This window comes from Amblyomma mixtum, chromosome 9, assembly GCF_055824585.1.
Source record: "Amblyomma mixtum isolate Tamu chromosome 9, ASM5582458v1, whole genome shotgun sequence".
Taxonomy (NCBI): Eukaryota; Metazoa; Arthropoda; class Arachnida; order Ixodida; family Ixodidae; genus Amblyomma; species Amblyomma mixtum.
In genome coordinates, this window is record NC_143020.1 from 93512515 (window position 1) to 93538039 (window position 25525).

At 46.8% G+C, this 25525-nt stretch overlaps 1 protein-coding gene across 1 annotated transcript in view; it reads right to left on the reverse strand.

Annotated features, from left to right (window-relative positions):
* Positions 1 to 25525, reverse strand: part of LOC149330168 (glucose dehydrogenase [FAD, quinone]-like) — an 86659-nt gene that overhangs the window by 10745 nt on the left and 50389 nt on the right. Inside the window, exons 2-4 of the mRNA XM_089559756.1 lie at positions 4780 to 4982; positions 3530 to 3719; positions 488 to 619 (exon numbers count right to left, since the gene is read on the reverse strand). Coding sequence (XP_089415882.1) covers positions 488 to 619; positions 3530 to 3719; positions 4780 to 4982 — 525 coding nt within the window. The remainder of the gene's footprint in view (positions 1 to 487; positions 620 to 3529; positions 3720 to 4779; positions 4983 to 25525) is intronic.

The window sequence follows — 25525 nt, forward strand, 5'->3', positions numbered from 1 at the left end:
TATGATGTGTTCGATATCTCGAAATACATTACCGATTCCAAAATTTCAAAAACTGAGCTCGCCTTTCGATGTTGACAAACTTCCATTTCGCAATATATTATCGCACCCGAAAACTAAGAATTAAAGCATTAATACTTCACTCTAGTTAATTCTCATTCAATCGTATTTTTTTCACAAATATAATGTCTACCTAGCCACCTGCAAGGACCAAACCAAAGTACCTTTTGCAGCTTTTAAAAGAAGATCTACTGAATAATTTTAAACATTCAGCAAAACATAAGGCAGGTAACTGGTATGCTCAAAACCCTCAAGAGCTTTCATCAATAACCGAACACAGCAATAATTCTAAGCTGTAAAATTGGCACTGCAGTAAGAATTTGGAGCATTTCTTGTTAATGCACAACTGTGTAAAAATAAGTTTGTTAAGGAGCAAATTTGAGACCTATTTTGGGCGAAAAAAAGTTCGCAAAGTTTTCTCGCGTTGTACCTGTTTGTTGCGGTCCGTTGAGATCGACGTTGGGGTAGCCGAGTTGGAGGCCAGCGTCAATGAAGGCATGACCCAAAAGCGTTGCATAGGCCGGAGTAGACACCGTGAGGTAGCCGCCGTGATTGTGGTGCCCTTTGGAAGAAAATGGAACACGTGGGGGTTCGTTGCGTCCGCTTGCAAAGCCACGGGCACTACCACTGCGCCCTGTGATCATAGCTATGCACCAAGGAGGTGAAGTTAGTGGCGCCATTTTCGTGACATAAAGATTATTATTAGATCACTTTACACCATACGCAAAGTGCGGCTAGGAGTCCGTCAACAGTAGCACAAGTCCATCTTAGAATAACTGAGCTTAGTTCACAGCACAGGCGCATAGTGCGGGTGCGGGATGAGACGAAGATGGTGATAGATTACGCATGTATCGGCGTGAGTGAGGTATCATTTTAAACTTTTCTGTCCCTGATTAGATCGAATATTCCTGCAGAGCAGTCTGTAGAAGTTGTAGGTAGCGTCGGTGGTTTTTCTGCGCATTATCTCGTAGTTGTACTTAGGATTAATGAGGAGTGTGTTAAACTGTAGGCCGACAGCTGTTGGCAGATTTGGTGCCTGCCTCGACAGTGTCAGTGCTAGAAAACACAGGCGACGTTTTTAAAACACGGCCGCCGTTACCCGACGAGCCGAGCCGGTAGCCCGTCTCTTGCTTCTGGAAAGACGTCACGCATAACGTCACTAGCGCCTCTAGCGGGAGGAGCGCGGCGCGACGTGCCAAGCGGCCGCCGTTACCCGACGAGCCGAGTTGGAAGCCCGTCTCTCGCTCCTGGTATGACGTCACGCTTTGACGTCACTAGGCATGGTATGACGTCAGGGGTCATTCCAAAGGTCAAACGTGCCAAGTGGCCGCCGCTACGCGAAAGGCAGTTCTTGGGAGTAGTATTGCTTTCGCAATAAAATATAATACTGCTATTGCTTTTCGGTAATAGAATTGAATGAAACTCTACAAATAAGGGGCATGCCGGTCTCAAATGTGGGCAGTAGCTGCGTAACCACTCTAGCACTCTCAAGGACTACTGCTCATTGGGGCGGTATTAAGTCACGTCACGAATATAAGCGCAACAGTTCTGTTTAGGCAGGTAAAAAATGATACCTGAACATGTCACGCTCCATTCTATAGGTTAAGCTCCATAGCGAAGGTAGTGCTGTCCGAATTTTGTGGATCTGGAGCGTCAGCTTGCGACGTGTCTTGGAACAGTCTTTCGTTTTTGTGATTTCGTAGAAAAATAACCGGTTATTAGTATTTTTCCCTTAGTCGGGATCTAGAGCAGATTTCTGCCGGGGTGGTTTTGACAGCAACCAAAAATGGCTGGTGGTCTAGCGTTGCTGATATTGAAATATTGTGCGAAAGCTCGATTTCATGCAGATGGACACCACCACTACGTAGCTTAAAGCCGTATTGACCTGTCCACTGACCCAGGGAGCCTCCTTTCCTTTCCTCAACATCGCCGGAGTTTATACCTTCCGCTGGTTTTGATAAAAGAAAAGGCACATAACTGCCTCAGTCTGTGGGTGGTGGTGGTGGAAAACGTTTATTAAGACGAAAGTCTTTAATGCCTCATCGTTGTCGACAGAAGGTTGTCAGCAGAAGCTTGTCAGCAGAGGCGTCACGCTTTTGACGGGTGTCCACCGAGATATGTGACACAGCTACTGCATAATTTCTTTTCCTCAAATACAATTTTCATTTTCTTCGTTACGGTCCCTCTTTCTCTTCCTACTTTTTGAAGCTTTCTTTTTGAGCTTTGCGCATGATAGCCTTAGCCGCTTATGCGCCATTAAAACCAACACAACACAACCCAACCCAACTCTTTCTTCTTTCACTCCCACTTCCTTCCTTCCTCTACGGTGAGGTTCAGGTGTCCGCCGAGATGACAGAGAATTACAGCCCCATTTCCTTTCCTCAAAAAGCGTTGAGTTCAAAGGGCAAGGCATCGCGCCGAACGGGTGGTGACATTCCGTGGACTCCGTGGCAGCGTTCCACTCCTAAAGGCGAAGCGTAAGCGTCATTTATTAGCGGTTAATTATTATTCAGTTCAGTTCAGTTCAGTTTATTTACCTTAAAGGCCCCCTTAATTTGTCATTAGTCAGTAATCGGTCATTATTATGTGTGACGTCATCCAGAGGTGACGTCACCAGTGCCACAGAGGCAGTCAAAGTGGTGTGGAAACGCTTTCGCCTCTACGCACTTTAAACAGTCAAAGTTCCCACTGAATTTTTTTAGGCTATTTACAGGAGAGAGTGGGGACTGGCCTTAAGGGCCAGCCCGTTACAAATTCTAGGAGAGGTCTCTAGTCCAGAACCCCTGTAGCTTTCGCGGCAGCTCGGGCCCTAGCCACGAGAGCTCTTTGGCTATATATTGATCTCGGGATCTATGGGTGAACGCCACGGTCTACTCACAGTGGAAACGAGCGGTCCACTGACCCAGTGAGCCAATTAGACTTGCTACTCAAAGGCTCTATACAGACTCACAGCGCTGAAATGCGGGGAGTGCGGTTAAAAGCGAAAAAAAAAACAGCATTAAACCAGACAGAAACAACACGGTTGGACACGCTCAACTGCATAAGCAAGGGATTCCGGTATTGTGTATTCAATGGGTATGGCGAACGCAAACAGACAGCAGTACCGACTCGATCACACTTTTCTAGAGTGCTGGAAAGGTGCCGTTCGGGGGGAATGATGAGAAATTAAGAAGCCGGTACTAACTTTCATTGGTAATGCTTGCGCTGGAGAGCAGCTGAATAGAGACGTGAACGCATAGGCACCAGCGCCTTACCGCTAGAAAAGCAGCTGCGAGAAGATTTTAATTCATTTGCTCCGGAGCCCACAGTCCAAGCCCTCTAGACAAGTGTGATCGACTCTGTACTACCCTAAGACTCTAGAAGCTATTTATATTTACCAGGTTACCATGCGATGCTGACAAATGCTTGTCTTTTGAAGATCAGGATCCGCTTTGAATTCTCAAGCGGATTAAGACTCTTCTCAGCTACTAACCGTTCGCAAGTACGGCTGGATCTCGGTTGTCCTCTGACTTGAGGAAGTAAGGAAACACCTCCTTCCATGACCACCCCTCACATCCCTGTTGTGCCCAGTGGTCATAGTCATGAGCGTTGCCCCGAATGTAGATCATGTAGTTTATCACGCTAGACCCGCCGAGTGCCTTGCCTCGTGGCCATGGACTCCGCTGCAAGACAGTGAAAAAGGAAGGCGGAAAGTTAACTATAAATCAAATATTAGGCGCGAAAAAAAAATTGAACGCTCCGCTCTATACGCAAAACAAAGGTCGGTGCAAACCAAGGCACCTCAAGCGAGGCGCGAAACCCATCTAGTTTGACTGGCACGCCTATAAATGGAGTTCGTTTATTTTTATGTTAGTTTTTCGGTATAATTTCCTTTTAGTAATCCGCATCACCCCGTACACCATTGCAGCAGTGGGGCTAAAAGTGGTGATGTCTATTCATCATCATCATCATCATCATCATCATCATCATCATCATTTATTTGCCCTTAAGGGTCCAATGGGGACATTACATAAGGGGGCGGGGGATACAAGTGTCCGACGATCATACATAAGAAAAGGCAAAAAAAAGAGAGAAAGAAAAGAAAGAAAACTAGGCAAAGCAACACAGTAAACGAATTATAAAGTCAATCAAAGTCAAAGTTGTCACTCTGTCTCTGTCCCTGTCCCTGTGGTGCCACACCAGTATGAATTCGTACCAACTCGCCCAATTTTCAACCCTTTTGAATAAAAGACAACGTGAAAAACAAGCAAAATAGTAAACACATTAATATAGTCAATCAGTCAATCAGAAACAATGTGAAAAAGAAACATACAGAAATACACACCACAGTAATAATAAATACTTCATTCAAGAATAAATAGTTCATTTAAAGAAAGCTTCAATGGAAGGGGTATAAACAGTGCTCGATGACGAACTATTACAACGTCTGAGAGTTCGAAAAAAGAAATCAGAAAATTGCGATCGCTAAAAGAACGCTTCTTGCTTTTGAAGTTAAGGTCAAAACTATTCGATTATCAAGCGGTCTGATGAATATTTTTTTCGCTGCTTATGCCAGCTCCATTGTAGTAAATGTGAAATTTCTTCTGCGGTCGTTCAATTTTTGCCATTTCAGTTTGCCTTTTCCTTGCTTTTTTTTAATGCTCATTCTTGAATTCACGAAGCTGAGACACATATGGTCAGAGTTAGTCTATAGCCATGCCTTAAAATTACAGTAGCACTTACCCTTCCCTCGAGACCGAAACAGGACGTCTTCTGAGGCTCTGTGCGGTAGGCCCAGTCCAGTGGCGACATCTGCATAGTGGCTGCGATGAGTGGTATGTCCGAAACTTCGTTCTCTATTCCTCCAGCTTCTATTAGCAACACGGTGACTCCCAAGTCCTCCGACAGTCGGTTGGCCAGCACAGCGCCGGAAGACCCGCCGCCCACTGCACACAGAGAGGTAGAAAAACGTTGGGAAGTCTGCCTCGTAATGTGACACCAGTTTTACCGTAAGCTAAACAAGAATGTACCAACAGAATGCAACAAAAAGTTCACTTAACGAGCCACGTTACTCATTGCAGGCATCACAAGACCCATTCAAAGTCAGCAGGTCTCATGAGGGATGACAATTGTTCGTGTCACATAGTTGTGACGATGTCATGTGTTGTCATCGTCGACCACATGATCTCGTAGGAATCTAGGCTTAAGAGCTGAGGCTGTCTAGTTGTTCGAGGTTTCGCGGGCAGAAATCCACACCACAGTGCACTACCACAGTTTGGGCGAAAGTACCAAAGTGCCTAAAGTGCCTGTCCTGTTTTGGTACCCTTTCCCGTAGGTTAGAAGTTCTACCCGCTCGCCGCGATGGCCATATTTTGAGGCAGGCGAAAAGCGAATCGGCTGTTGCAGTGACACTTTGGTGCACGTTAGCGGAAGTTATCTGGAGCCATGCACTACGGCATGCTTCATAATCTCACGGTGGATCATTGGAACGAAGAAACCAATCAGTTCGTTTCGAAGGTAAACTAGTTGGATAACAAGAGCATGGTGCCGGCATAAACTATAAGTTAGAGCTCAATGCTCATTAAGGTTTTAGTGCACCATGACATGTCAATATTTGAATGTGGTATTTAGGAGCTGGTAAAATAAAAACTTTCACCTTTTCTGTTCACATTATAGGCAAACATCCTTCAATTCGCCCTCAAACTGCCATTGATGCAGACCGGAGCGGCAGAACTCCATAGCGGTCGATTATATCCAAAAAATCTGTTAAAAGCCGACAGAAACAATGTGCTAGAAATCCTTACCACCTTGTACACACAATGGCTCTGGACCTTGAGCGTACCGGGCGAAATGAAGAAAACTAAGAACACAATAATCCAGACGAAACGGAATATCAAGCACATGAAAAACTAGAGTGAGGAACTTGCTAGCAGCTGCTTAGAAGGTGTTTACTATCATAAACAGATTTTGAACACCCTTGAGCTTCAGTTCAGGAAATGACCAGGCTGGATTTCAGTAGGGATACTCGAAAAAAGCCCAAATTCACACCATCAGTACATTGGTAGAGACATGCGCAGAAAACTGTAACGTTTGTGTGGTGATGCCTCGGACAAGAAAGGGGCATGCTAGCTTGACACCGAAACGTATACTTTTTATTCGAACGAACCTGTGCCCACAGAGAATAGAATAACCAGCCGGTTGCAATAACGGCCTGTGCTCTCCGCGGTAGTTGAAGATCAGAATCATCGCTACCGTCGGCCGCGCTTAAATTAAAGGTGACGAAACACATTAGGCAAAAATTTCGGCCAACGAAACGGCTTGAACTTAAACTAAAAACACCCCAGCGAAATACAGAAGTGAAGTTGAAAGGTGTAACGGAAAGGGGTAGCAATAGAGGAAAGTTGGTCAGGCAGCAAGTAAAAGTTAACGACATGCAAGCTGAAATCAAGAATAAATCGGCATAGGCATAGCTTATAATTCAAAAACAAATTTACTATGCCCCTCCCCCTGCTTTAATGGTGCGAGGCGATGCAGGTATCTAGGGTAAAAAAAAATGTAATATGGATAAGGCCTTTTTTTTGCAGTTGATATGCCTAAGCTGGTGATGACGATGATGAGAACGTGAAAACTGCGCGTGGGAATTCCAGCAGACTCTTGCTGAATCAAGCAGAAATTCACTGCCAGTGGCAGCTAGATGTTGGAATACACGTATCTGAACGTGTCAACGACACTCCTATATGTGAGAAAAGCTATTAGCCCTCGCAGAGAACGTTTGGAGCCTGCGCCATTGATTTAAAGGATTAGTGGCTGGTATTTTTACATTTTAAACTCAAGGAAACACTCTAGGATATTAATAACACGGAGCGGAATGGAAAATAGCTTACTGCACCGACCTGCGTTTTCTTGATAGCACCTGGTCTCATTAGGGAGCTGTTTTCGGATTCGCCTCCCTCAGAATGCGGGCGCAGTGGCCGGGTATCGAACCCGCGACTTCGAGCCCAGCAGCGAAACGCCACAGCCACTGATCCACCTCACCAGGCAAAGCAGAACACTTACGAGCGCAAAGCAAAAATACGACGAAGCCTAGTTTCGGCCGCGGCACACATCCCGCTCACATAGGGGGCCAAATTTCTCGCACCCGCGGCTATTCGACGGCTACGCGAAAGAGAAGGAGAGAAGGTGAGTGTGTGAGAGAGACAGAAGGAGAGACGAGGCGTAAACGTAAGGTGGCTAGCGCTACACGAACGCCAGAGCAGCAAACAGGGTCGTATAGTGTATTACGGCGCGGCGATTCGGGCAGCGGCAACCCGAATGCGCCGCTGATAAACGATGAAGCGACCTCAAATGCCGCTCAATATTTCGTGCCACCAACGCCGGAGAGCACGTGCTTTCAGCGGCGTCGCCGGCAGCCGGTGGAAGCGTACGCGTGCGGCCAGCCAGCCGCCCGGTCGGCCCTGAAGTCTTGGGAGCGCTTGAAGCGCTTACAGAGAGCACGCTACGCCGGAGACGCGAACAAGTAAAAAAAGTTCGCAACAGCGACTTGCTTATAGCTGGGGGCGCATCCGCGCACGCCCCTCTTTTCTTTAACCGGTCCCTACAGCGCGAGCGCGTGCTTGGATGATGCCACTTGTTCTGAAATGCGTCGGGTGCGGCGCTCTCGGCAGAGCATTTGGAGCCGCTCTTGCGGGCCCGTTTGTACTCTTCCCTTTGTCCTTTTTTTTTCCTTTCACCTATCACTCTTTTATTTTTTGTGTGTGTTTTTAGCAGCTCTCCTGCACGTTTTTTGGTGAGCAAAGTATGCCCTCCGTCTTGGGAGCAACGAACTAGGGTAGTCGGTTACTATGGTTCGCTCTAGCATCGGCCTCGCAGTGGCGCAGTCGACAGGATACGGAGGAACATGCACACTGCTGCAAGGCAGTGAGTTTTGCCGGCTGGCAGCCACTATCTGCGCACGATGCATAAACCACACGTGGCCACTCTACTTGTGCGGTCCAGACGAGTTTGGTAAACCGGGAGATGAAAAAAAAATAAGCGGTCTACGTAATCGTGAGGCCGCAACAAAAGCTACGGTGGGGGTGTTTTTTTTTTGTGTTGTGAGGTGTCCTCGCCGGTAATCCAGCCCGCGCGACTGCGCTATCTCGCTGTGAGACGAGTGGACCTCAGCGCATTTTTCGGACTTCCTCTACTCGGCTTGCCAACCGCCGTTGTTAAAAGTAACTAGTTGTTAGAAGGAAAAAAAAGTCTGCAAGTGCTCTTAAACAAAAATTTATAGTCAAATATACCGAAGTCAAGAACAAAGCAGCAAACCCCCCTCAAAAGAGACCCTTTAGCCAATTGTATCGAGTGTTTGTCATGACTTCGCGGTCGATCACCTATAGTCGGATACAACTTAATAACGAAGGGGCTTTTCCCCTAACTCCCTCTTTTCTGAGGAAATAAACGTATTTACCACCACCACCGACAAAGGACCTCCTTCCAGCGGATTGAGTTGGCCGATTCTTATGAGCCTACTAGACTGATAATGAAGGAAGCGGCGTGACAATGCAGGCAAAGGACTATCCCCTTTCATCGGCCACTCCCTGCATTGTAGCGCTAGCAGGCTTATGAGAATCGGCCGGCGCCATCGGTTGGAAGGGGTCTTTGACGAGGAAAAGCCGCTTAGTTGTTTAGTTGTATCCGCCTACAGCCTGATATGGGAGGTGTCTGGCATGGGATTTAGGGATTGCGATTAGCCGAGACGTAATGAGAATCGGTCCAGGACATTTGCTCCAGGGCCTCCTCAGAACGATGTTTGCCCTTTCGCTCTTGAGTTGTATTCGATCATAATGGACGCACCTTTCTTCATATGTGAACGGGAAGACGACGACTAGACGTTGCGCTTGCAAGTTCTCGCGAAAACCACGTCGCCACTGTTACCCAAATAGCATGCAAAAAGTGGCGCTGCCTTGAGTGCAGCTTCTAGAGTAGGGGTGTTAAGCCCTGAAAGTGGCCATCCCCAACGGGACACCAATTCTGAATGCGTTGATAACACATGTGACGACGTCCCTTATCACCGTCTGCTTGAAATCTTACATAAGCTTTAAACGTAGGCTGAACTAGAATGCACAAGACTTCGCTCGCGGTACGTGGTTCGAGTAATCGAAAGTACGACTTGCTAAGCCCTTTTTTACCACAAAACTACTACAAAACTGTGCGTTCCTGTTCAGAAGTAGAGTCGGTGGGCTTCTGCCAACTCCTAATGTGTATTTCACCATATTTCAACCTATAATGAAAAATTCTTTTCTGACAGCTGTGAATTATGATTGCCTGAAATTTTTTTACTGTCTCTGCGGTCATGTAGTGTGTGCACTTGAGTTTATTTTTCTCTGATCTCTTTCGGTCTCCGCATTCTTCTTTCCTCTCCTTTCTGAAGCAAGTGAGTTTTGTGTCTCTTCCCGGGGTAGCGGTCAGAGTGTTCCTTCCATTTTATAAGCAAGGGAGCAACGACTACACCATCCTCCGCCTCACAGATTACTCAATAAATTAGAGCTGGTAACGTGGCGGCCGCTACAATTTCACACCTTTCTCCCCACGGCCCCTTTAGCACTAATGCACCCAGAGCTGTTCTCTTCTCGTCAGAGTGTATTCAAGTGTAGCCCCATGAGCTGATTTCCATCACATGCTCTACATATGCTCTGAGCTCCAGCCGCCGTCGAAGTGGCCACTTACTGACCTTGAGCGATCGGAGGTCGCGGTGTCCAGCTCCGACCCAGCTGTCCAAAAACAACTGTTGGGCTCGGCTTTGGAAGTCGCCGAACGTCACCGACTGCCGGACACTTCAAGAGACCAAGAGCCAAACTAATACTAGTCTAACATAAGGCTCAGAATTTATTAAAGTTTGCCACGACCATCACCGCCTGTATCTCAGCTTTGAGAGCGAAATAAGAGTAGTTTTCGCCTATCCGAGGGATAGGCAAAAATTTATTTCCCTGATAACTCTGCGCAACTTACCAAAGCGAATTTGTCATGCATTTCTATTTCAGAGACTTGCTTAATTCAAAATTCACAAATAAACTACACCCTTTCTCATGACAGAGGAAGAACGCTCCAATTTCCTCGTAAAACTAAGATCAAACACTTCTTTTAACATTTTACCTCATTTAGCCACTCAGTTTGTGCGCCCATTAGCCTATCCATCAGGTTCAGTGTCAACTCAGAAACGCTGCAGGTTACAGAGCTCTGCTGTTGCTGAAACTGTCGACTGCTATTAACACATCGCTGTAGTTATGGCTTTTGTTTTTAACCGCGGAATGCGTCTGCGTGCTCTCTTCCAGGATCTGTTGCTGTTGTTGTTGTGTGCCGGAGGGCAGGATCTGTGCCACTTTAACTTTTCGTTCTATTCATCTGAAGCAGACCGCTAACCACGCGTGTGGCCTGGCTACCATCCCCTCCATCATTAAAGAGATGAAAGAGAGCACCATTTGAAGGACGCCATTATCTCGCCAGCATTGAAATTCCAGGCCAGCGACTCTTCACAAGGTGGTCGTGAAGAACGATGCCATTTAAAGAAGTGAAGTAGCCCGCGGATATGGTTACGTAACACCGCGCTCCGCAAGCGGGGAGCCTCTGACAGGCCAATGTCCCCAGCGAGAACTGGTTGCCATCGCTTGCAACAGATCGAGCTGCTCCTGGCATTGACCTTGAGAGGAGAGCTGATCTCTTGCCTTAGTTCCGGCGTGGCACACGTTTTGAGCTGACCCTTCACCTCGCAGCATCCCTGTCTCCTTGCTGCCGACGATGGATTACTGTCTTTATCGCTCGCGAAATGGACCGGATGCGTGCTGCTCAGGCAGTTCCCGAAGATGAGGGCGTCAGCACCGCTAGGAGCTGAGATTAGTGGGAAATGCATCAATGCTTATACTTTGTGTCAAAATATCCTCGCGCTGATCGGGAGAATATTCATCCGACGCTAGGAAATCGCGACTGCAGATTCAAGCGAAGAAGAGTGAAATAAGAAATGGATGCGCAAATGATAGGTTGTGACAAAAATGGATACGAAGAGAACGGGGTGGATTATAGGACAAACACAAGTCGAGTATATTCGAGCAGGTACTGAAAACAGGCAGCTGTCATTGACAGAACAATTGACGCGCACAACTGAAAACCGGGGGTTCATCAGTGTCAGAGGGGACAGCAGGTGTAAGAAAGTGCAGTCGACGATGGGACGACTGACGCAAAGTGATGAGGTTGGCAAGTTTGCAGATATAGCGTGCCCGCGACCGCAGCTTTGGAGGAATATTTGAAGATTAGTTAGCGAGGTTTTTGTTTCACATTGAGTTCCGTTCGGCTGGTTAAAGTCAATTCTCTAAGTTGTTAGCCGGTTCGAACGGTGTGTGACTGGTTAGCACTTCAGGTATAGCCCGCGTGCCAGTGTTATGACATGTGCCTAAGTGTTCTCGTACAAATTAGAGGGACTGCTTTGATAGGTAGGCTCCAGATTTGATAATTTCATCTGTCTAGTTTTGACTTCACCGCTAACAGTCGGGCAAATGTGTAGATCTGGATCGCGCTTTCACATCCAGTACTAAAGGTACTGGAATTTCAACTATTCCAAATTCTTGGGTGCTGGTTGCCACATCATAAATGTCGAATTTTATTTGTAAATTACGTTCGCTCCATGGCCCCTTAATGACCTCTGACTCGCCACTGATCCCAATGTCCCAAAGAACAGTTTTTCCTTGGTGCAACTGCCTAAAATAAAGTGAATCAACACAAATATTAATATTTTGTGGCGCTATTTCTATTTCGTTTTTCATGTCGTTTCTTAGTTGCTACTAGTATTAGGTTTCTAGCAATAAATATTGAAGCCTTAAAATGCAACTACTCGCGCCTGGTATGTCTGAACTGGTTCTTGCATTCCTGGGGACGAAAAATTCAGGGGCACTTTGACTGTCTAAAGTGCGTAGAGGCGAAAGCGTTTTCCGAACCACTTTCGCTGCTTCTGTGGCACTGGTGGCGTCACATATAATTGAGTACTAATTACTAAGTGATGACAAATCACTAATTAATGGTTAATTACTGATTAATGCCTGAACACTGATTAACTGCTAATTAATGACGCTTCAGCTTCGCCTTTAGGAGTGGAACGCGACAGCGTGTTGTAGCGCTGCCAGGGAGTCCACGGAACGCCACCACCCGTTCGGCACGATGCCTTGCCCTTTGAACGCAACGCTTTTTGAGGAAAGGAAATGGCGCAGTAATTCTCTGTCATCGCGATGGACACCTGAACCGCACCGTAGAGGAAGGGAGGAAGTGGGAGTGAAAGAAGACAGAGAGGGCCCGTAATGAAGGAAATGAAAATTGTATTTGAGGAAAGGAAATTACGCAGTAACTGTCTCACATATCTCCGTGAACACCCGTCAAAATTCAGGGGAGGAGGGGGGGGGGACTTTTTTTTACCTAAGTGTGGTCACTGATGTGTGGTTAAGATGTTAAGCTTCGCCTCTAAGAGTGGAACGCGACAGCATCTTGCAACGCTGCCAGGGAGTCCATAGAACGCCATTGCCCATTCGGTTCTACGCCTCGCTCATCGGTAAATTGGTTTTTGAGGAAAGGAAATGTATCTGTCTCTCATATCTCGGTGGACACCTAAACCTCTCCGGAAGGGAAGGGAGGAGGATGAGAGTGAGCGAAGACACCGTATTCACTACACGCGCCTTTGTTCATTCCAAACCATCGAGCTGGCATGGCAGAATGGATAGCATGTTCGTCTCGCACGCCGAAGACCGGGGTTCGATTCCCGAGCTGGACCAATTTCCTATTCGGTTTTATTTGTTTATATGGCCTGACTAGAAAAGTTAATTAGCCTAATTGGGTAATTAAGCAATTAACTAAGCTCAGTCTCACTTAGAGCATCACTATACGATTCCTTCCATTGGTTGCATGGTTACTAGGCAAAGTACAATTGGCCCGTTTGAAATTCGCGCACTGTGACGTTACGGCCGTTTTGACCAATTGAAAAGCGTGACATTTTCTGTCGACAACTGCTGCTTACAACGATGAGGCATTAAAGGCTTTTGCCTTAATATGCGGAATGAACCCGACAGACCATTTTAAGAGCATTGCCGTAGAACCCTACGACCGGTTCGCTGTCATCTTCATGCTGTGGTATTCGGATAATTGGTCTCCATTTTCGTTAAATTTCTGCGGTTGTATGCGTCACATTTGCCATCTAATTATCTATCTAGTTTCACAGCTTTCATAATGTTGCAGTTTTTTCTCAAATCTTTTGGTTGATTTGATTATTTTTCCGGCTTTCTTTCTCCGCTTCATTTACCGACTTGACAATTTTGGTCTTCTGTCAAGAAGCCTCTAAGGAGCTCTTAAAGCTACGGCTTTAATTTGATGTGTTACTAAATGGCACTACCACGCACGAATAAAAGAAAAAATTGACCGATGATTACGGCAGTCGGTAATGCGAAATTTGAGCACCGCACTTCACAACAGCCTTGTTGTCTGCACAACAGAGCAGTTGTGTTGTGGCTGGCAGGTGGCGTGGTACGCAGGTGGCGTGGTACCCCATCCAGGATGTTCCCGTTGTAGCCACCTTCCACTTGTCTATTCCTGCGATCTCTCCTTGGCAGGTGGCGTTTCGCTTTGCTGCCAACTGCCACGCCACCAGTCAGGTGGCGTGGCAGTTACGCCGACAACACCGACGCCAACGACTGAACGCGTAATCCAGAGACGGTCGCATAAGAGCTGTGCTGTCAAACAAAACGCAACAAAGAAAAGAAACTAATGAGCACGCATTGCTATTTTATCGTTAACTTCGCCTGGTTAATTAATCACACAGTAGACAAAAGCACTTGGCGCTGACCTTTAAATAGCACATGTGTCTTGACTAAGTTTAAGGAGTGCCTTACGGGGCGTCTTCAGCCATGTGATACTACAGACAAAAACACTTCGCAGAAATACTACACTCACAGCGCCAAAAAGGCTAGGGCTGATCGGATTGCAAAGAAGAAACAGCTGACTCCGCTAAATACCGCCTCCGTCTCACTTGAGCCGAGCGAAAGTGCCAGCCGTCGCCGTCTCTCAGAAGAGACACGCGCTGCGAGCGGCTACGCCCTCCCTCTTTTGTACTGTCAAGCGACGACAGCGCCCCTGGTGTGTCACACGCGCTGACGGATGTATAACCGCCCTCTAAGAAGACGAAAAGTAGCGCGCAAGCGGCGGCAGTCAAAACGAACGGCGGTGGAGCTTGGCGCACAAACGGAGAGCAGGGAAGATACTCCAACGCCAGCTACCTTGTTTTTTTTTCTGTGTTTTTTCGGTTTTTTTTCTCGTTTCTCCTTCAGCAGATGCTGCAGCGAGCCGTGCCGTAGTAATGGCGCCAGGCTACGCTTCGGTGCTCCGCACCGAGAGAGTAACGGCCGACGAAGAGTTCTCTAGTTTCCCACAGAAACTTTCTCATCTCGCGGGAAATTTTCGCTGTGCTGCTCGCATTTTCCTTTAACCTCCAGCGCTTTGTTAGTACTGCTTCGCTTTACACCCAGTTTGACGCTTTGCCTACCCAAGAGATAGTTTACTATATTATTTTTACTCTAACCTTATAATTTCACCCATGAGGGAACTCTTGTTACCCTCATTCCTCGTTCATGCATGAGGACATTAGTACATGTGCATGTGTTTAATATCTTCTTTCCTTCGAGTCTTCCCTCCTTTACCAACAAGAGCGTGCGGCCATCCGCTTGAAGGGTGCAACGCACCGACCTTGTAACGCGGTGTATAACAAATCGAGCTTTTGGACAATGACCTCACGTGGTAGTGGGCCTTGTCCTCAGTACTGGAAACGGACCGTCGGCGTCCTCGCTACGAGTCAGCGCTCACGTAGCTACCTGAGTTTTGTGCCTCTTCGCCCGGAACAGAAGTTAACAAACTTAGCCTTAGGCTTTTCGTCCGTCATGTTAACCGCTCTGTTTGCCGTGAAGTCTTTTTGCCCGTGGATACGTAAAAATATGTAAAATTTCGTAGCAGTGAATCAATAGAACTTTTACATCCCGTTGTAACTGTACAAAGTTGCAAGTAGTAAGCTAGTTGCACCTTCAGAAAACTGAAACCTGATTGCTCTGAGGCAAAGTGTTTTTCAGCAATTGATATCAAAACAGAAACGCCCATGGAGCCGCCGCGATGGCTCGCTGGTTATGGTGCTTAGCTGCTGATACGAAAGTGGCGGTTTCGATCCCGGGCGAGGCGGTCGCATTTCGATGCAGGAGAAATGCTAGAGGCCCGAGTACTGTGCGATGTCAGTGCACGTTAAAGAACCCCAGTAGCTCGCAATTATCGTGAGCCCTCTACCACGGCATCCCTCATAGCCTTAATCGCATTGGGATGTTAGACACCATAAAAAAGGCAATGTGTTAAGCAGAGGTCACCACTAAGCGCTATCAGGTGGAAGTAGCTCGCAGATGCCCAGAGTGACCGGGTAGTTCCTAAAATCTACTCATCGTAAGTCTTAGCATGAATGTGCACGCAAGAATACTGTATACAAACTTGACTACGAAACAATGCATTTGTAGGAAATTTCCATAACAGAGTCGATTTCAGAAGAGATTGCTCATCAGCAGCTATATAATGCAGTCAACGATACTATACTGCATAGCTCTCCTTTGTAGCCGTTTGCTGAGTTCCCGTGGATGCCGACGAGTTATACTTTTGAAGTCACCTGAAAACATACTAAACGGTTCCAGCTGCTTTATGCAGCTTATGCATGCGGACTACAAATCAAACGATGTTTCTGGAAAATTCAACGGGAAGGGCAAGACGCTCAGCGATCGGACTAACGATACGCCCTGAAAAAAAAATACCCTTAATACCATACATTTCCAGGAACTTCATGTCTTTCAGTATCGTCTTAGGCATGACGCCCGCAAATATAATAGCACAGGTCAAGCGCACGAGTGAAGGAGGTCATGATATTGAGTTCGCGCGTCTCGGAACATTCGCGAGGGGAGGTCTACCAGATTGTGGCACTGCACCCTAACATACTCCATCTCCAGTCTGCAGCTGTGCACCATGGGAGATGCACGAGAGCACTGAACCCATGCGGAGCACGTAGGTCTTTGTCACAGCGACTGAGAAGAATAACCTCTGGGGCTCCAGCCACCTGACAGCGACCTACGACACATATATATCACGCCCGAACACTGCCGTGCGTGATGTCCCACCAATACACTAGCCAAAAGTACCCCAGAGAATCCCAACAACCGGCGACAATTCTCATGCGAACAACAGCGTCCTGCTACGGGGAGAGAAAACCGATAGCTGGGTCTCACGGCGTGTTCGAGTCCGGGCAATTCCTTTTTTGGCGTACAGACACTCACGTAATACGTAGTACGTACCATATGCACTGGCAACCTCTGAGAATTACGCGGAGCTCCATTCATTCGCGCCAAAGCGAGATACTTATCGTGAGACCGGCAGACGAAAACAGGTATGGAGACGGAATGGAACATCTCTCGTTTCACAGGGGGCAGACAAATGTGGGTCGATAAAGTAACACATGAACGACGCTTCGCGAGGCACAAGACCCTCTTTTATATCTGGAGCCATATTAGAAATATTAGAAGAAATGTGAAGCAAAATAAAACAAACTAGGCATTATCTTACACACCCCTTCTCTGTGGAATAAGTTTGTTTAGTTCTTGCTTGTTCCTCGCATTTCGAGGGACGTTCTAGATTAAATAGTTTTTCTTTTCTTTTCCAAGTTATTTTTTTGTCGTTCCTTTTATCAGTGGAAACGTGAACAAAAAAGGCATACGTGATTCTCTTGAGTGCATGATAAGATAAACCCGGAGCACAAGTTCGTTCTGTGAACAGATATGGATTCAAATGGAAAGAAGAAAAAATGCATGTCGTGCGTTCGCCGATTACGACCTCTAGAATGGCTGCACAGGTTTTCCTGAGTGAACAAGAAAAAAGACCGTTATCTCTATCCAGCGGCGAACTCAAAGATGGCGCCCCTGCCACCAATCTAATTCGAACTCAGCTCACTAGGCCACGTCTGGTTCTTGTTTGCGTCAAATGGTACCAACTCTTGGCCCGAAGGAAGCAGTGACGAAAAAAGAGTAGAAGGTATGTAAAATAATATCTGAGATGAAAGGAGGCAATTTTGGTGATATAAATTTCGTAATCATCCTTGAAGAGTCACAGCGCAGCGATTTCTGTCAAACTTTAAAAACGGTGACCTCATTTAAGCGTCACTGGCTCTTCGTTCCAATCGCAAGTTTCGTACCCGTGCTAGAACTAGCTTCAACTCGGCGTTCGTTGGTTTCTGAAAGCAGGTGTAAAAAGCACCAAACAGCATCTATTTTTATCTTTCTTATCACAAGAATGTGGGTCGCACAGGTAGTTTTAGTGCAACGGTCTCAAATGTGTTGCGTCTGCCCATTAGGCCTAGCCTCGCACGGCCATTCGGCCAAACGTCATGGCTGACTCGGCCTGAGTGCCCAACGGCGACCGATTCTCCACGTCGATCCATTCGAACTTCGCAAGCGGTCTCTTCTTATTCACAATAAAGTTTTTTCTCTCTCTCTCTTCTTATTGGCAACGACAGTTCAAACCTAACAACCTGCGTAACGACGTCGCAGGCCGCGCCCCATGACGCATTTTCTTGACGCACGTCACTGGCGCCGCCAGGTGGTTGGGAGAGAAAGCAGCGCCACCAACGGCCAGGAACGGCGAAGGTGCAAGATCGAGCACTGCGAAGCTACACAACGACACTTGATGAGCAAAACCGCGAGCTGCCGATTGCGTTCGCCCCAGATGTCATCCATTTCGTTGACACGGTTTCCGAACGGCGGTTCCACTGCCCTTGAACTTCGGCAGACGTGTGGCCTTTCGAGGTCAGCCCCACCTCGCTGCCCATTGACTTTCATGTCCACTCGTCTTCTCATCCGACCCTTCGGTGAACATCCGCGAAACTGGGACTTCGCCGCGTTTTTGCGCGTCTGCATTGGCAGTTTGCGAATTGGGTTCGTAAGCGTCTCACTGTGATTGTGGGCACCGAAGTCCACAGACCGCGTTTTCGAGCTGCGGCATCCACGAGAGAAGGGCACTCCTCGACGTTTGTCGAAGCAAACACATACGGAACGAATGCTCAGGCGTGCTGGAAAATCATGTCGCAATCCTGCGACCCACTGGCGGCGGACGATGCCGTACTATACCCATCACCGCGTCGAGAAAAGCATTCGCTCCACTCAAGGGCGTCGAATACGTGGTCAAAGCTAGGATGCCTGATTCGTTACGGTGGGGGCCAGCGAAACGTTGTGCCACCGTTACGAACGGACTTCGCAACGGAGCCCTACTTCGGTGAGTTCGAGACCTTATCCCAGTAAAGGCGTCGATTGCGGAATGCGGTTTGAGATGTTGTTGATGTTGGCGTATCGACTGTCGAATGCGGCGTGCGAAATGCACAAAGGCGACCGCTCATAACACCCCTGACTTCTTCGCGCAGACTTCAAGGGAACGCTGCAGTGTACACATGTTTTACCAAGTTCAAAGCTTGACTAGTAGCAAGCATGGAAATGGACAAGCAAAGCCCTACCTTTCGAATAGTCAGGGATCATATATAAATTAAAGAAAAATGTCCTGTCAGGCTACACAACTCACTGTCTCTGGACAATGCAGAGAATTATTCTTGTCTGATGTCGCATACACAGCACTAGCTACATGAGCCGTTAACGATTGATATTTGTTACTAGTATTAACACCATATGCAAAATGTAACCCTTCGAGAAATTTGTGATATATAACTGAATTCTCTGTAAGGGCTGAACATGTATAATATGCACTAACATACAAAAAAACGTCATTACGTCAAATTTAAAACAAAGGGGAAATAAGCACATTTATTTCGTTTCATATCACATGTACGCCGTTTTCATTACGTATTTCGGCATCAGCAGGATATTCACAGAGAAGAATATAACCATGCCGTTGCTCAGCGCGCAAAATTGCAAGCTACTTAAGTATTTACACAATACACGTTTGCAGTTACTGCTCAAAAAAGCTGTGTTCTACAAGTAGGAATCTAGGCATATATAGGTTAAGCAAAGATTAACTATCCTCAGAGCGCCTGCTTAACATACGAATTTAGATATAAAATGCATTCTAAAATGCAGTTGTGCAGTCAATTTGTAGCCCTGCTTGCCAAAAATCGCAGCATATCCGTATTTTATGACATAGATGTTTCCATTCTTACACAGCACGAAATCTTCATTGGCACGGACGCATTTTATCCACGCGTTCTTTTAAAGTTTTTTTTTTTGCAGCTTGCCAACTGAGTAACACCGTTCAGAAATCACGCTCAGTGCTTCCAAACACTCCAGCGCATCTAAGTGCTGCCAAGTGTGTAATTTACCATCATCAATTTTTTTGTGCACTGGAACCATCTATACGAGAGGCCAGCGTTATCAGACAATAGGCGCCAAAATCTCACGTATCGCCGAATCGTTGCGCTGAAGTTCATTGCCCGTCCTTATTACGTCATCTACGCGGGCGCTTTCAGTATAAAAAAAAATAAAAAAAAATAATCGACGCTCACCACTCACCTATGGCCGACATCTTAATCGCATCGAATCAACCGGCTACCGTGGCCCGCGCGATGCTGTCAGAAGCGAATTAACCGCCTCTCGCGAGACAGCTTGGAGCACGAAGTGCTACACCCATTGTCCCGAGAAAGAGAGACGTTGCAAAGTGCAAAGCACAAGGAGCGCAAGAAATTTGGGTCACAGGGCAGTTTCTATTACTGGAACGAAATAATAATCAAGGCGCTAACGACTGCCATATGTCGCTAAGGAGAGGCAGAAGGAGAAGATGAAACACCGTGTGATGCAAGCCCTTGCAGTGATGCAAGCGACGGGAGAGTTTCTCTTCCGTGACATTTATAAACTGCTCCCGGAACGCCTGTCATTCCTGCCACCTTTGATAATGCTATACCCTTGTTTTTCATTAGCCGCATGTACCTTTACGCTTCTGGCTTGCAACCTGCTTAAGTGTGGAAGGAACTCACTCAGGGCTGTCTTGATGGCAGCGTCAAAATGGATGGGCGGAGTCGTTAAGAGCGAGGTTGTGATGGAAGCCGGGGATCCGCCTTTTGCTCGGTTGGTTCTATTTGTTTCGAGAATGTACGATTTCTCTGTGTTCGGGAGAAGAGGCCAATGTGCTGGCCAAGTACACGGAGCTTGTCTTAAAGCTTGCTCACGAAAATCAACGCTTGGTCATGATGACTTTTTTTGTTGTCGATGAGCGTTTAAATGTAGTTTCAGCTCTGCATCAGGAAGGCCGAAAACTGGAAAGGAAAATCTGTAAGTTGTCTTAGGTGGTCACAAATAATACTTAGTCGCAACTATGAAGCCGCAGCGTGTGGAAGAGTTGTCAGGCTTATTATCGATTAGAAAATATTTCTAATGATTGATTAAGAAATAGACAGCTGTAATGATACGACAGTTAACAACTAGACGGAAATTTTAGTACCAATAGGAGTCATTGAGTTTGTAGTTTGACCATGAGTCTCCAAGAAGATCATGACAAAAATTTTCTTTACGTAATAGATTAAGAACTGAGTGAATGCAATGGCAGGTGTTAAGTGCAGAAGAGAGAAATTAGCTAACAGTTTGTAATAATCGAAAGACAAGGAATGTCAGTAACAACCTTGTTCTAATGGCGTGCTACCTCAGCTGGAAATAACATGTCAGTGGATGCATAAGTTAGCATGCTTCCATGCTTTCTCAACAAAGCATGCTGGATGAATGAAAAACGCCAATCTTGATGAAGCAAAGATGCTAGAAGACCGCGCATTCGTAAAAGAACATTACGAGTTGTGAAGAACGCTTGTGTGAAACCAATGTTGGCATTCAGTTGCTGGCAATAAACACGATATTGATCTCGATGGCAACGAATAACCGTTCGTCCGCTTCACAAAGTAAGCTGCTTTCGGCCTTTAGTTCTTCGCGCAAAGGAAATAACCAATCACCCCAGCCCGGCATCCTCCGTCGGCTAGAGGCCCTTCCATCGGTCGGCAGTTTGGTGCGGCCGGAATTACGTAACGGACATCCGTGTCCCCCGACACGACGGCGCCGAAGATATATATACACACAGAGACGCTGTCTGTGGTGCCATCTATTGCAAGAGTTTCCTTCCCACGCAACACGCCGCGGCAGCGTTCGCTAAGGGTATCTGGAACGGAAAGCTCCGCGCCGATAGGAACAAAAAGAGTTCCCTTATCCTCCACTCCTATTCTCCTTTCCAGCTACTCTCCACCTTTTTTTTTCCTCTACAGCGCAACGAACTACGCACGTAACTGCCGGCCAGTCGTGTTTCCTCTTAGCCGCCGGCTCTTCACTCGGCCGAGACCTACTCCAGTGTGGTAAGAGGCCTGCCACAAACGAGGTGCGGCGCCGAACGAGCCCGAATCGGGGGCGATGCTCGCATAACACATTCTTACGTAACTGCGGTCAGTGACTGGCCGGCGCCCTTCACGCCGGTTGTTATGATATGTGTGTCGTAATGGTGTGTCGTCATGAACTTTTTAGATAGAAAGGATTCAGTTTATTGCAAAGCACGGATTAAGTTTTCAAAGTGTCCGTGGCTGGAACCACCTTGGCCAGCTGATCCTCAAGTTGACCCTAGACTTGCTAGGCACTCCACGAAAGGGGATTACAGAGGAATGGGGTGGGCACTGTGCTGTACAGGGCACTGTATATGATAGCACTGCAGGTTGGCGGATGGGGTGGGGCAGTTGGTAGGGGACATATGGAAACACCGTCAGTATCATCCGGTGCAGTTATATACAGCCCCAATAGGTCTACTGTCTACTATGATGACTTATCACCTACTGTCATTGGCTGTCGCCTAACGTCAAGGTTCACTGCCCTTTCGTCTGCATAACGACTTGCCGATTTATCCATCGCAGGACGCAGTGATCTATTTTCAGGATTCTTCGATCTCATGTCGTCATATGATCTATTACCTCGGTTCTGCTAACGAGACGGTCAGCACCCGTGTAAGGACAACTCACGAAGTGATACTACGTACCAGAAGCTTTGAGATAATTATTGGCTATAAAGGTGCCTCTTTTGTGTTTTGGAATCTGCGTACGCTTTGTCGAGTACGCGTATGTGGAGGTCTTTAAGATCTTTGTTCCAGAGGAAGTGCTTCATGAAATCTTTGGCTATATCCTGGCGGGCAAATAGAAAGTATCTAGCTTCTTGCTAACGAGGAAATAAAGGCCCTTGTTACAGACTTGTTTGTGTACTTTGGATGAGTGGCATTACGCATCTCTTGCGGTTTTTCTCTTTCATACATTTTCCTGGAAGCCGCCTTTGGTGGTCGTGTTCCACATTTTCGCTTGCGATAAAAATAATAGCGCCCTGGACAGCCGGTTAATAATTAGTTAGCTGCCTTGGTGCTCTCCCCATAATAAATATAAGCGGTGGTAGCTGTTGATGTTTTTCTTTAGTTTAAGCGCGATGTCACGACGTTGAAAGTTGGTGTGAGACAGGTACACAAAAAGATGCTTCAGAAAGCTGTGCAGAATAGACATTTTTCTATTCTGAGGCAGTTCGCACTTGTTCAACAGTAGCACTATCATACCCAAGAACTCTAGGCCAGAGCGTTTTTGTGCAAAAAATAGTTCATGAACACAATTTTTCCTTATATCGTCAATTTCAACTATAGGAATCACTATATCCGCCCATCTCTCCTCGGCAAGTTTGTATCTTTTGCTGTTACGGTTTTTGCTGTGGTTAAAAATGTTCCTCGTTGGTTTTCTACGGAAGTGTTAACTACTCGACGAAAGCGACACACAAATTTTAAAAGAAAGATTTTGCCACGCGTCAGTATATTTGATCACTACCTCCAATATTTCTATAAAAACACCTCGTGATCTCCACAGTTGCCTTCACAATTAAGATTAATGTCCAAGTATCCTGCACATGGGCTCTTGCTATGTTTGATTTCGATTAGAACAAATTCTTTGCGCCATTCTTCTTATACCTTAAGCTACGTTCAGCATGACCTCATGATTTATAATACTCATAAATGGGTTCACACCTGTCTTGGCTGAATCAATCAGCAGATGTCGTGAGAGTATTAAGCCACCATGCTCATGTAGGTTATGCCGATAATGGCACTTCTTTTTAATATCCCCTCCTTAACTATTCGAGAATAACTGTATTATGTGTACGATAAAGAAAAAAGAAAATGCTCTCGCTTTTTTGTCTTAGAAATATAAAACAGCAAGATTACAGACAAGACATCAGTAGCCTTCAGGTCGTTGAACCCACAACGTTGGGAATATGCGAGACGCTCCGTAGGAGGAGTAATGGCCGACCTTAATAGCTATAGTCACATGGATTCCTAAAGTGTTAATGCAGGCATAACGACAATGACCCATAAAGGCCCATCATAACTTTCCTGCGACTAAAGAAACCGCATCACACTTTCTCAGGCGATTCGTTTTGAGAGGAAAGAGCGGCCCTACAGCGTCTTGATCACTGGCGATCATTTCATTTCTGCGCCGGTGACACCAGTGATGACCCCTTGAGTGAATCTTCTGTTTTTTTATCTCTGCTTTAATTTCTTTTCGTAGTGCCGTGGAATTCTCAAAAGAAGGCTCTCGGAGGCGATCCAACTTTTTCATCTCACCGCCCACCTTTTCTCCGACTCTTCTCACCAACTTTCTAGCGTAAAGGGTGCGTTGGCTTTCTCGAGGAATGTACCAGAATACACACTTATCTGCGCAATGCACACGGCTCTACTTCGGGCACCCGATGGAAAAAACTCGGACCACGCCAGCCATTTCGCAAATGGCCGCCCCTCGCACCACTGGCATAATATCTCAGAAAGCGTGCTCGCGCGAGCGAGCTATAAGCGGACCCCTTTCCACGCGCCACATACAACCTGTATACGCAGTCGTACAAACAAACGCATACGTACGATGTACGCAGGAACGCACGGTAGACGCCGAGACGCGTACACATATAGATACATAAAGAGGAGGATGCGTGAACGAGGAACTGGTCGTGGAGGGTGTTGGCTGGCGAAGGCGGGCTTGCCTGAGTGTGTGCGTGTGTACCTGGAGTGCTTGCCGGCTTCGAAGGGAAACGGGAGCACGAGCCAGACAGCGCGGCACGCTGGCGGCTGCAGTCGTTCTTGCGAGGTTCTTTCCTTCCCTCTCGTTGTCTCTCTCTCCCTGTCTTTCACTCGCAATATTGGGGGCGAATATGCGCCCCGAGTTTTCACTCGCTTACGGCGGCATCGGTGTTTCTTTTTTTTATTGAGCGATGTTTATTGCCTCGGGGCATTGAAGGTGTATGTAATGATGGATGACGAGGGTGCTTAAATATATTAAAAAGGTTCGCTCATCTAATCAAGTCGAGAAGTGAACGATGACGTGGTCCCTGAGTCCAAGCGGTATATGAATCAGGATTGTTCGGCGAGAGACCCCCAGCAGTGAGGTGCCGAATTCTTGTCGGCTTCAGCGCCGGGCAAACCCACAGCAGGTGGTGAATGTCGGGCTAAAGATTTCGGTTCTTGCAGACTGGGCATACGTGTTTGTTCCTTTCAGACGGATGAAAGAGTTGTCTTGCACTTTTTTTTCGTCAATCGATCTTCACGTGCCGGTGCATTGGTGTGACCTGTGGGACACTATGTGCTGCAGGGCTCCGGATTTATTCAGATCACAATACGGGTCTTTGAAGTGCACAGAATTCTTAACACATGGACGTTCTTGGTCGCCAGTATTCTTAATAAAGAATGAACATTAGTTTGGGCGGCGTTGAGACCTCTGAGCTGTCCGGTACCAAAGACGGGCTTCTACCAATTAGTATTACTACTGTGGCTAGAGTGACTTGATAGCCTTCGCTAAATCTCACTGTTACTCTCCTTTCTCTTTCTTTTTTTTATCCCCTCACCCCCTTCCCCCAGTGTAGGGTAGCAAACCGATTATTATTCCGGTTAACCTCCCTGCCTTTCCTCTTCTACCTCCTCCTCCTCCACCGATGCACGACCAGAGTGAACGGAGATCCTGTCTGCGCCTTCTTGCACTGAATTATATCATCAAAAAGGAGATTTCGCTTTCATTTTGAATGAAGAAAAGAACTGGGCAAGGGAAAATCAGAATAATTTCGCTGGAAAGAATTGGTCTCTAGAAGGACCTCATTTCAGTTTGCTGCCCCGCATTGTGTAGTGCTATGGAAGCATCGTTCATGGAAACAAACGGGATCCGAACTCTACACTTCAAACACTAAGGCGATAAATGGTAGTAAAATGGCAGGAAACTGTCCTCAAGCGCACTGCCTTTTAAAAAAGAGAGTGCGATAGAGGACGTCTTACTCCCTCTTAACTCCTTTTTGCTTAGAGTGTAGGTCATGGCTGTGCCCAGTTCATGGCTGTGCCCGAAGTCTAGCGTGCTGTCCCGTCGGTTCCTTTTGCCGCTGTCCTTGTGCTT